This window comes from Amblyraja radiata, chromosome 10, assembly GCF_010909765.2.
Source record: "Amblyraja radiata isolate CabotCenter1 chromosome 10, sAmbRad1.1.pri, whole genome shotgun sequence".
NCBI classification, from domain to species: Eukaryota; Metazoa; Chordata; class Chondrichthyes; order Rajiformes; family Rajidae; genus Amblyraja; species Amblyraja radiata.
The window spans coordinates 48,530,193-48,542,954 of record NC_045965.1 but is presented as its reverse complement, the minus strand read 5'-3'; the positions used below and the strand labels follow the sequence as shown (position 1 = coordinate 48,542,954).

Below are 12,762 nucleotides of genomic sequence, written 5' to 3'. Positions count from 1 at the left end.
AAAGTTGATGATTTAAAAATTAAGGAATTACTTCACCAGAGAAAGATGAATGAATGTAAGCACAAAAACAGCAAAGTTTTAGGTGACCTCAAGTCTGTCGAGAGCAGAATAGGGGAAACTAGTCAATATATTAGAACATTTAGGGTAGCCACATAGAGTTTCGACAGGAGAGCCGAGGAAGGGATAGATGTGGACCTAACTGGAGATTGAAATAAAGGCACTTAGTGCAGAGGTAACTCAGCGAGTTTGGACTCATCCTGAACCCGCTGAGATACTCCAGCACTTTTTTTTGGTGTAAACCAGCATCTGCAGTTACTTGTATTGGGAGGTAGAAATATTTGGTCCATACCAATGGTATGAAGCTCATGAACTAACTACTTAGGAAAACAAGGTTGTAAATGTCTGGTAGACAGAAAGTGCTGGAGTAACTCAGCAGGTAAATGTGTGGTTCAGTTTCAGACATCTGCCAAGGAGATGGATAATATCAACAGCAAAAGAATGAAGGCAGTGATTTTAATATTCACAACTTTGGGTGGGATTCCTGCTTCCACATGTCCAAAAGTTGGAAAAGCAGTTGGACATTTTAGGTCCTGCTTTATGGGTGGTGTAAGGCAGGGTGGTGAGTTGATACTTGGTTTCATCACAGCACTTTATGGATGCTGTCCCTGAACACTAGGCAAAGGTATGGGTGCAGGAAGAAAGAATCCCTAAATATAAATGCTAAGCAAGTTTACAAATCAAATGTTATGAAGTTTATCTGGGTTCACAAGATGTATGTAATGTTACTGTCAGAATTACTTGTTTCATAAAGTCATTTGGTGTTTTTGGTTAACAAACACCATTGCCGTACACTATTCACATTAAAACCAGTATACAAAGTGGGACTACATCTTTTAAAATCATTTTATTTTAAGTTACTTTCAATATCTTTTTTTATTAAAAAAAGATCGACATTACAGCATACAAACATTCCCTGGGCAATACAGAATTTAACTGTAACACACATGGACAATGCACCGTTGTTTGTCTAGGAGTGGTGTTTAGGAATAAAGGACAAAGACTTACTGGTTGCACTTTTTGCTTTTTAGACTAAAGAACAAATGTATTTCTTCCTTGACCCTCCAGGTCATCACCTGCAAATAGCAATGTCCCTTCTTTATGGACCATGACCAATTAATCAGATAAGATCAAACATGCAATTTGTTTCGCATGAACTGGACTTTTGTCCTTCTTCCCCCCTCTGCTCTGTTCAGAGTCTAAAAAGGAATATTCCATAGGTTTTAAAAAAACTGTATGGATAAAGAGTAAAGCATTCTTCACAACACCAAACACACCTTTCACAGAATCAGGTCATTTCAGAGGCAGCCATGTAAGAGCGTACAATAGTAGGATTAAAAAAAAAGTTTGTCACAAAGACCAACATTTCATTATTTATCAGTAAAATATTTTGAAGGCAAATATTCGAGAAGATACAGCACATCCATCCAGATAAACATTTTAATGTCTTGTTTTATTTGAAACTTCTTTTCAAATAAGATTTAAGACCAACAGGGAACTGTATTTCAAATGATAAAACTGTTTTCATTGCAATGTTGGAAACCTAAAAGGATTTTTTTTGCATAATAATACGTATTTCCTGTCAAATAACAAATATAACATAAGGAAGGTGAATGGCACGGGAAAGTGTCAGAGAGGATGTGTTCCTCTTTTGACAAGACATTGCAACATACTTATTGCAGTCTTTTAAAACAAATGATTATTGGTTTCAACTTTGTGTAAACAAAATTAGCATCATAGGCTATTTAATACATTCAAATAAATTAATGTATTTTAAGTGGTCATTAAATCAAAACTATGAAGAGTTTTAAAAGTATTGTACTTAGGTTCAGTAGATACTGCTATTGTGCGACCTGAAAAAACCCTATTGCACTGAGCATAGCTCTTCATAAATCCTCCATTTTGCCCCTCCTGTGTCTGTGTTGATGGCAATCAAATTGCGATGGGTGACCATTTCAGCACTAAGTTGGGCACTATTACACCAGACACATTTGCTCTTCCCAACATTGTGTATTCAAAAAAAAGTTTTGAAATTGTATTTAATTCCCACATTGCTATATTATGTTAAAATGGCAAATTAAGGTAATTTAACTTCCAATAGATATTTACCAGTATCTAGGCATCCACTGATGAGAGAACGTTGCTTTTACGTTACAGATATTACAAGTGGAATCAGTGGTGTAACACAACCCTCAGTACTATTTACAGATTTAATTCAAAATGAGATTAAAGAATTTACCTTAAAATTTATTTTAGAAACATAACTCAATGGTTCCATCTACTTCTCAGATGGGATTTTTTATATGACATACATGGATTATACTCAAATGTTGAGATGTGGGGTAACCTTGCAAATTACAATACTGCCACAACTTTTGTTAATTCATGCATTATCTTGCTGACAAAGATAGCACAATAATAATCAGGGCTGCTTTATTATACGAAAATTTAAACTAATAACTGGAAGGTGGCTAGAAAGGAATATTTATGACATTTTGGTGTGTGAGGAATTTATGGAAAGAACACAAGCAGGATTAAAAACAGTGTTTATGAATGATGTTAAATCATAGGTTTTGTTTACAAACTTCATGCAAAAGCAGGTCAAAAAGCTGCAACTATATTCTTTATGAGTCATCTGAGGCACAAAAGGAACATTCTCCCTCTCAAAACAAAAGTTTATGTTGAACCTGACAAACTAGAACTACCATTCACTACCAATGCAATTCCAAATCTGCCCTTTTATGTCCATTAGATCAGACTAGCATAAACAGAGGTGTTCCATTTGCACTTTAATGGTGGACTGAGATAATGCTTTGTATATTTGGCTCATATTCTGACTCATTTAGATGATACATTAGCAGTACGATCCAATTTGACCTAGTTTTCTGATGCAAATAGTAAGTATACTGGTTATCTTATTGGAGGTCATTAGTTTCGAAATGGAACATGCCCTTTTGGAAATCAAAAACGTATCATTTAGGTTGAGAACTAACATTAGGATGCTTATCCTTGGTCTGTTTTGATGGTTGACTTGGCCTGAATCATTAAAAAATATATCTATTTGATCATTTATCACAGTAAATGTGATTACCATTACATATCGTCCATTAAAGTGGAAAGAAAACATTAAATTGGTTGATAAAGATGGCACAAAGTAGATTTGTAGTTTGTTGATTTACTAGTTCCTTTTTTTTTTTAAAGTGATACAGAAAAAAATACATTAAAACAGTGATGCGGATGTGTAATGAGCCTGGGCTGCAGGCTTAGATTACTTTGTATGGCGACTGGAGGTAGAGTGAAAGCAGCAGAAACTGAATGGGTATCTCTCCCCATCACGAAAAGGAAAAAATGACCTCTGCTAATCTTGCACATTTCCAAGTAGCTACTTCAAAGATCAAAACATTGGGGAAGTGCAGTGGTGAGTGTCCTCACACATGCTTATGGGACCAACGGTTTCATAGAAAGCAGGAAGAGACATTTTTGTTGCAACCTAATATCCATAGTTGCGAGTACTTAACCAAAAACTGTCATGCTTCCTGGAATGAGTAAACAAACACATTGAAGCACCATCTACCAGTGACCAGGAGTCAAATCCACCTCAAAAATAAAAACAATTCTCCATGGCAGATGAAAGAAGCATATGAAATTACTTAAAATCTCTCTGCAGCTAGTACGTAATACACATGTCAGAGCTGCCCGGAATCTGGTTTAAACTGACTTTAGGTTATGAAACTCTCTCAGGAAGGTCGATATAGAAAATAGAAATACCATACTGGTTTTCTAAGGGATTTTTTTTTCCAGAGAATATGAACAAGGCACATAATTTTGAGCACAGCGAATGGATCTTAACTCTACTTCCCAACTCTGTTGACATGGTCATTCCTAATGATGTCGCATGGCCAAAATGGGCAAAGAAAGAGTCCCCAATAAAAGCCCTCATTTTGATAAACGCACACACATGCACAAAATAAAGGAATGAAATATTAGTACTTTGTAACTAATTCTAACCACTCTGTATTAATAATTACTAGGTAAATGATCGCATAATAAATCTTGTACCTAACCCACTGATGTCCTCATTTAAATCCATACCATTAAATAACAAATATTTTGGCTATGGTGAGCATGCACATTTTGGCATTAGGATTATTGAAGTAGATGTTGGCAATCTGAAACTGACATCAGTGTGTAGTTGCTCCAGGTATACTGCCCAGGAAAATTTCAAAAGACAACCAAGCTCGAACAAAACCAACCAACCTTCTCTCTACCAGGTGGCTATTGTGTCAAAGCTTCAATTTGAGATCCAGTAAAAATAATAGAAAGGCACTTGTGGCCATCCGTGCCTTTGGCTTGGTGATCCATAGTGGTCACAGTCATCGATGAAAGCCTGACCCCAAGATGTGTTACTCTTTGTATACTGTCACTGTGTAGTAAGGCAGAAGATCAAACGCCCTTTTCATTAACATATGGCAACAGAAACCTCACATACAGAAGAAAAAATTAAGAAAAAGGCTCCTGCACTTCCCCAAGTAATTCATAAACTGGCACAAAATGGAGGTTAATAAAGCGGTGGCAGGATGCTGACACCAAGTGCGACTTATGTACTACCCACTCACTACACATTCACTCATTACGCAATTCAGGCCACACAATTTCATTGGTTTCCAGTGATTCCCAGGAAGTAATTTACATTAATATCTTACTGTAATAATCTATGTTAGCCTTTTGCCAGATTCAGCCCGCATTTCAGTAGCGAGAGCAATGCGGCCGTCAATCCACAAATACATTTTCAGATTTTCAACAGGTTTCAACTACACCAAGGAGAAACACAAAATAAAAATAATGTTCTTAACCTTCAACACATATCTAAATGTCAAGAAGAATAAAATATCTCCAGGAAGCTGTGTTTGTACTTCATTTCATTCTACTATCTCGACCATTGTTGGCAATTAATATAAAGGTTCACATTGGTTGGGAGTTCAAATTACCTTAGGCTGCTTATAATCTAAAAACTAATTTGAATGCAAGTTAGCCAACAATATGTTGTTTAGACAGAAGCAAACATTTTGATTAAAAGCTGTGTAACATATATTTTAACAAAGCAAACCATAACGTAAAAAAACACTGAAACATTGTACAACTATCTCTAAAACCCAACCAGGAAATAGTGCTTTATTACATGACTCATTTTACATTTTCCATGGGTTATTGAAGGGATTAATGCACTGTATATTCTGAAGTCATTCTGATTAAAATGCTGCTCAAGTAGCAACCCCAGTCCAGCTTAGTTCAGAATTCAATCAAGCAGCCAAACTCATTGCCACAAATGTAATTTATCATAAATCTACTTGTACAGGAATCACCTCAATTACTCTATACTGGCTATTGATTACTGCCCTCAAAACAAAGTCAGATAATTCTAGTGTCATTTTGTGCTCACTGTTAGTCTAAATCAAAGTGTAGGGATGGGGATGGTCAGAAATAGTACAATATACAGATGCTCTGGCACAACAATAAAAGGAAGGAGCTTTACAACTATTGAAATGTGTACATTTTAAAGTTGACAAGAAATATATGAATGTGTGATAATTTAACTGGATTTTAAAAGTTAAAAAAACCCCGAATATATTTTACTATATAATCTGCCAAATTTGTAAGTGCAACAAGATTTGAAACCTTCAAACAGACCTTTGATTTTTGAAGGTTAGTTGTATCAATGTTTTCATTCCTCATTGATCCCTTGTAAAATATCTAGCTACAAACCCAGAATTGCTTTATTATTTATAGTGGCCATTGAGTATGAATTGGGTGGCTACCTGTCAGTCTAGTTTCAGACTAACTGGGACTGGAAAGTCATTATTCTTTTCAGAATTAACATCACAATACATTTTGATGACCCTTCCTATACAAGTTTATGAACTATCATAGCATATCTAAAATGTCCTTTTATAAATAAATCGATTTTATTTCCACTGGGGTTACTATCTTAAGAAACAACTTTCTTCCCTGGTTGGAAACTTCTGAGAATCTCTTTGTCAAACCTTTATGGATTAATGCATAGTAAATATAAAGTTGGTACTTCAACTCAGCAAGCAGAAGCCAAGGAAATGGATAACTTCTCCCAGACTACAATGGGAGAGGCTGTGTGAGGTCCATTACACTAAAAATGATTTAAGCTTCCTATGTTAATTTATCAATTCATGTCAAACTTCTGCTGCAGTGCTAATATCAAAGACATTCCAGCGATTATACTAGAAATGTTCCACTGATATTACATAATTTGTTTTTCTTTCTCGCTTCTCTCCAAAACCCAAGTAACCACCAAAGATAATTTGACTGTCTCACCACAAACGTAACTATTTAATGGACAAGTGTACAATACCAATTAGATCACTGGTTGTTGTATAAGCTGATAGCGATTAACCAATAACACTTTAAATCTATAAACCTCAAATGAATTTTGTAAGAATGCGTCTTATAGGGCAAATGGGAAACCAGCATTCACCATACTTGAGCGAAACAAGTTAAAGGACAAATATATTCTCATAAATACTCAGATACAGTGCAAGAGATTGAACCGTGTTCTACCTGGCTGCAATATGCCATTATTTTTTATTACTGTGCAAGATAGTCTTATCTGTGCCACAGGAAGATGCAAATAAGGGTTGACCAAAGAAGTGGTGCAAAGTTTCAGGAAGTTCAGTCTGCACAGATCTGCAGCATTACATGGAGTGGTCTGGGCATAAGCCATCCACCTAATAAGCTGCAGATCAAAAGAGGAAAATATAAATTATTTTAAGCTCCTCAGAAATTACATTAAAAACAAAATACAAGCTATCCTTTGCTTTAAATCTGTCAGAAACCTGTCATGGCTATAAACTGCTTCATGTCAGATATATTGTCTAAACTCACTGATAAATGACTCTGATACATCCCACGAGCTGTGTGTAGGTGCACTCTTCTCCCAAAATTACAGCATTGGCAAGTCAGGAACTGCGAAACAACATGCATGAAATTACTAAATTAGGTGAACTTGTCAAGTAAATATTACACACTTGCCCATTACATATTCTATTTCTATAATAAAGGTGTCAAAATGTGTTTTTAAAACTAATTATGGCTATTTTAAAAACAGAAGCAATGCAAATTTATGGTGTGATCAAAATAATTTGACAAAACGATAGTCATTGCAATGAAACATCAGTTAATAACTCACCAACTAAAATTCTATCACCTATTGTATAAATGACCATAAAGATTAGACTTTGAGCTCCTCAAAACAAAATATACATTGTTATCATCAATCGTGTTGGAAAATGGCAGCTGGTCGTATGAATTTAAAAAATAAAATGAGTGTTGCCTTTATTAAAGGATTAATCTAATATTTAATAAAGTTCCAGGCTGCAATTAAATAAGGTCACACAATAGTTGCACTCACACATCGAGTATATTATTGACCATAATTCCTCTTTGCAAATGCACCTGGAACCTATTAAATATTCCAACAAACAATTATTGTAACCTAAAGTGAACAGATTTACCAGATGTTCTATTATTATACAAATAAAATTAAATCTATATAACATAGTACCACAAAGGATTTTGTTACTTCAACTCTGGGAACTATTATACACAAATTACAGGCTCTCACTAAGATTGTATGAAAATCTTAATCAAATCCTCTGCAGTTACAACTGAAAGCATTGGATAAAAATTTCCTTTTGCTGTATATTCACAAGCACAATCAGATTATCCTTCTCCATACAAAATCTTCAAAGAACACGAGACTTGCACGAAGTCTTGAGGTTCAACTCTCGGCAAAGTTTGCTTCACAAATGTGCCTGCTGTTTGCAACCTGGGAGTCTGTGTACCTTCCCCTGATCGATTGGTGCCCAAAGCCATCTGGTTTGGTGCCTAGTCATTCAGCACTAAAGTTAAATGACACCAAGCATTGTCCAAAGGAATTTCCAATCTTCTTTATGGATCCATATCATCAAGATCACTTTTAGATTCACCAAGCATCATTGGCGATTCTGAGCCCTACGCATGAAACAGAAGTGTTATAATACATTATGCAACAGAAGTGCTTGATATTCACTGTAAGATAACATTATTTGTCAATTCAGTTCTAATATTTTGTAGCTTTTTGATTAAAATGTTAATGATTAATGAATTCTCCTTACCTGTCGAAGAGTTCTATCTCCATTCTCTGCAGCTGGACTACCTTCTGAACCATTACTGCTCCCAGACTGTTCCTTTTCATTCAAAAGGGCTGTAGCGTAGGCTAATGTATCCTGTGGCAAAATAAGAATGATCTCTTAGTGTTTTATTTTTTGTTTACATTTATATCTAGGTTGTCTCACAATCAAGAAAAATTCTCTAGTTATGACTGAATATTAATCCGGTTATGTTAATACAAAACGCAAAGTGCTGGAGGAATTAAGACTGAAGGGTCCCAAACTGAAACGTTGCTTGTTTGCTTATCCATTTCCTCCACAGATGCTGCATGACCTGCTGAGTTCTTCTTTGCGTTTTGGTCAAGGTTCCAGTAGGTGCTGCTCCTTGTGTCTATTTATACAGTACCTTTCCAAACCCTTTTTATAGCTGAAGAAATACCTTTCAAGGTGCAGAAAATTATTGTAATGTTGGAGAACTGGTAGACAAATTTGAAACTTTGTTGGCGACAGAAACATGGCGATTCTTTGTGTACTGCTAGGTGATCTGCTGTACGATTTAACCGCATTGTGTGCAAAAACAAAGAATTTCACTGTGACAATAAAATATAATTGAATCAAATTGGACACATCAAGTCGTGCAAACAGCTTGCTCTCCCTCAACTCCTCCTTGAAACAGAACCATGGGACAGAGCAACGATGGATAAGGCACATTTGAATGCTTAGTAGTAGGAATTGAATTGCTGCCCACGTTACATTCATATCATCAAGCAAGGCAGAAGCATGGAGCATTCCCTGCAGCTCGATTCCAGTTGTTCTGAAGCCTTAAAGAATATCCATCTTCTTCAAAATTCAGAGCAGGCTCAGAAGTTAGCAAAGGGGCAAAATAAAACTAAAGTAATACATTAAGAGCTTGGTTTGGAAGTAATGTAGTTAATCCAAAGAATTCCACTTGTTCCAGCAATTGGGAACTTGAAATTTTGGTGCAGGGCTTAGGGAATGTAATGTCATCTGGTTGAAGTGGTAAATTAAGGCAATATCTACTCAAAATAGAAACAAAATAAAGAGGATACTCATCTGATCAGGTAACATCTGTGGAAACAGAATTAAAATTAATGTTTCAAGTTACTGATAACCCTTCATCAGAACTGGAACATGTCTGTTTTAAGTTGAAGACGGTGAAGTAACAAAGGGTGGCATGGTGGCGCATCAGTAGAGTTGCTGCCTAAAAGAGCCAGAGACCCGGGTTTGATCCTGACTACAGGTGCTGTCTCTACGGAGTTTGTACGTTCTCCCCGTGACCGCCTGGGTTTTCCCTGGGTGCTCTGGTTTCCACCCACACTCCAAAGATGTGCAGGTTTGGAGAAATAAAAATTGTCCCTAGTGTGTAGGATATTGCTGGTGTACGGGGATCGCTGGTCGGCGAGGACTCACTGGGCCAAAGGGCCTGTTTCTGAGCTCTATCGCTAAACTAAAAACCAAACTAAATGGAGTGTGTTAGTAGAGATCAAGGTTTTCCAGGTGACATAACTGCTTTCAGTACCAGCTGAAGAGTGGAATCGATGTTAGTTAATCACCGCTGATCTGTCTTGAGGAGTACACAAAGGAGGAGAAATGAGGAAGAAAAACATCTAGAACTATGCAATGCAGAACACAGACGGCCGTTGCTGGAAATCAAAGCGAAACACTGGAAGTGCACAATAAAACATGCAGTAGATCAGGTGGCATAATTGGAGAGAGAACTGAAATGCTCAGCAACATCTTGTTGAGATAAAAGACCCTCAAACAGCCTCAAATGACCTCCAATCATTAACATGTATGAATTGGTCATTTATCTAATTACAAACTCTTGTTGTAAAGTTAGGATGGAAGATTGCAACCTTCATGTGGTCCGCTCTGTTTCGATGAATGCAATCAACCCGGCGAGCACAATCAAATAAGATCAAATAGAACAAGTTGTCTTACAACATTAGGCTGTGCATGCCATAAGCAAGAAGAAGATTGTAAAGTTAATTTCCTGCACTTAAATCGACTTTCTTATTGTCCCACAAAAACTTCAAAAAAAATAATAATTGGGTGCAATGTGCTTTGGAGATCCCAATGACTTGAGCGTACAGGTTCTTCTGTGTGCTGTGCTTGGACACATGTCTGAACCTAGGTAAAGAGTAAGGGAAAGGTACCAAGGTAGAGAACCACTAAGGTAAAGAAGTCCACTTTAATTTGATTGGTGATATTCCATATTCCGGCCCATGGCCAAGAATTTCAAGTCAAAGTCAAAGGAAGAAAGAGGTGATTCTGCACTTAGGGAACCATCATTTCTCGTTTACATTGCATGGAACATATAAACAAACTGCTATTTTAACCAGAAGCAATAAAATTGACTGCCGAAGATTTCATACCTGTGCTGAAATTGTGCGCTGAAATGTCTTTGCTGTTGAAGTTTCATTTGATATGTTGCTCTGTGGGGCCCAATAATGTTCAGACATCTATACAGAAAGAAACAAAGAGGAAAGAACTAGGAAGTTTAAACTGTATCTGTTTGCTGGTATAAGACTGAGCCTTTACTTTAAGATTGAGTTGCTCCAAAAGTAACTAGGTTAAATGTTTCAGAAACTTCGCATATTTTAAAGTCAGTTTTAAATAGTCTGTGGCCCTAGCACAGATCTAATAACCTGTTTATCCGTACAATTTATTGGTGCAGTCGCAAATCTTTACTCACCTAGTATATTAAACCATGCATTCATTTTTTTTTAAACCTCTTACATGCCGGTTTAAGAAAAGCCCACTGACTGTCCACACATAGCTGGCCCTCATCTATTCTGCAAGTTATAACTTTAGAAAAAAAATCAGTTTAAAAAAAACAACATAACTTCACTTTCACAAGTATTCTGACCCTATCTAAAACTTTTATTATTTTGTAAGCACATTAACATTTCAGAATTTTCTGTATCCAAGATGTCAGGCTAATTGACAATAGATGGCAACACATTGCCCATATCTTTCCTCTCTCCCTCTATTCTTAAATGCTGCAAATACATTCGCTATCTTTCCACCTTCAAATATTCTGGAAGATGTCAACCGGTGCATCAACCATCTCCAAAGATAGCTTTCATAGCAAGTCGATGCTGGGGACTTATTGTCTTGTGGTCCCATTAAATTCTTCAAATATATATATATATTTTTTTAAACCAATCATAATTTCTCTGAGCTTCTCATTCACACTGGATCTCAATCCCCTCACGATATCCAGGTGGTTTTCTGTGACTTCATGAAGACAGGCACAGGAATGCTGGATGTTTTTGCCATTTCTTTATTCCCAAATAATTTATACTGTCCCTGTCTATAAAGGAGCCACTTTAATTTACCTAATCTCTCTTTTTTCATTTCAATGCAAGCTTTTAACAGTGTGTTTTGTGATTCCCATGAGAAATATATTTCTCATGGGGTTTTATATTTTTCATTTCCTCATCAATGCCTTGGCTCTCCTCTGTTGTATTCTGACATTATACCAATTGAATTGAATAAATGTTAAATATGTATACATACAAGGAATTTGCCTTGGTGCTTTAAAATACCAGAGCAAAAGGAGGCTACAGAATTTTGGCTGTTGATTAGAGCTACTGCTCGTGGAAAAAAAGCTGTTTTTGTGTCTGGCTCTGGCAGCTTTGACAGTCCGGAGTCGCTTTCCAGAGGGAAGTACTTCAAAGAGTTTGCGGCCAGGGTGAGAGGATGATCTTACCTGCTCGCTTCCTGGCCCTTGCAGTGTACAGTTCGTCGATGGGGGAAGATTGCAGCCAACAACCTTCTCGGCTGATTGAACGATGCTCTGCAGCCTCCGGATGACATATTTGGTGGCTAAGCCAAATCAGACCATGATGGAGAAGGTGAGGACACTATGATGGCAGTATAAAACTGGACCATCATTGCTTGTGGGGGATTGTGTTTTCTCAGCTGCGGCAGGAAGTACAGCCTCTGTTGGGCCTTTTTGATTGACTGTGGAGTTGATGGTGGCCTCCCATTTAAGGTCCCTGGAGATGATGGTTCCTAGAAACTTAAATGACTCCATGGATGTGACTGTGGTGTTGTTGATGGTGAGTGGGGGGGAGGGGAGGGGGAAAATGTCTGTGTAGACTGGTGCCAGTTGTTCGGCACAGAGCTCGATGGCAGAGGAGGAAACATTGTCTGGTCCTGGAGATTTCTGGCTTTTCTGTCTCCTGAATAGCTTTTCCACCTCCTCAATTGTTATTGTTCGTGATGAAGTGGCCAGACTGATGTTGGGCAGCAAGAAGGGGGTGGGTAGTGGAAGAGCACCCAGTCTTTGCAGACTGGAGTCAGGCTATAAGTAGGCGTGAAGTGGTGATTGGGGAGGAGTGGGTGGGGGAAGGGAGGGTTATGTTTCTGTCTATCAAACCTGTAGTAGAACTCGTTCAGGTCGTTGGTCATCTGACGATTGTCCAAGGAGCGAGGGGGTTTCCTCTTGTAGCTGATGATTTCTTGCAAGCTTAAGAAGAGGAGTCATTAGCTGAGAACT

The 12,762-nt window shown here is 37.3% G+C and overlaps 1 protein-coding gene across 1 annotated transcript in view; it reads right to left on the bottom strand.

The window, feature by feature from the left end:
- Nucleotides 1–3,221: 3,221 nt before the first annotated feature.
- usp24 (ubiquitin specific peptidase 24) overlaps nucleotides 3,222–12,762 on the bottom strand; it is a 138,688-nt gene continuing 129,147 nt past the window's right edge. The window contains exons 66-68 of the mRNA XM_033028759.1: nucleotides 10,631–10,717; nucleotides 8,241–8,351; nucleotides 3,222–8,097 (exon numbers count right to left, since the gene is read on the bottom strand). Coding sequence (XP_032884650.1) covers nucleotides 8,035–8,097; nucleotides 8,241–8,351; nucleotides 10,631–10,717 — 261 coding nt within the window. The 3' untranslated portion in view covers nucleotides 3,222–8,034. The remainder of the gene's footprint in view (nucleotides 8,098–8,240; nucleotides 8,352–10,630; nucleotides 10,718–12,762) is intronic.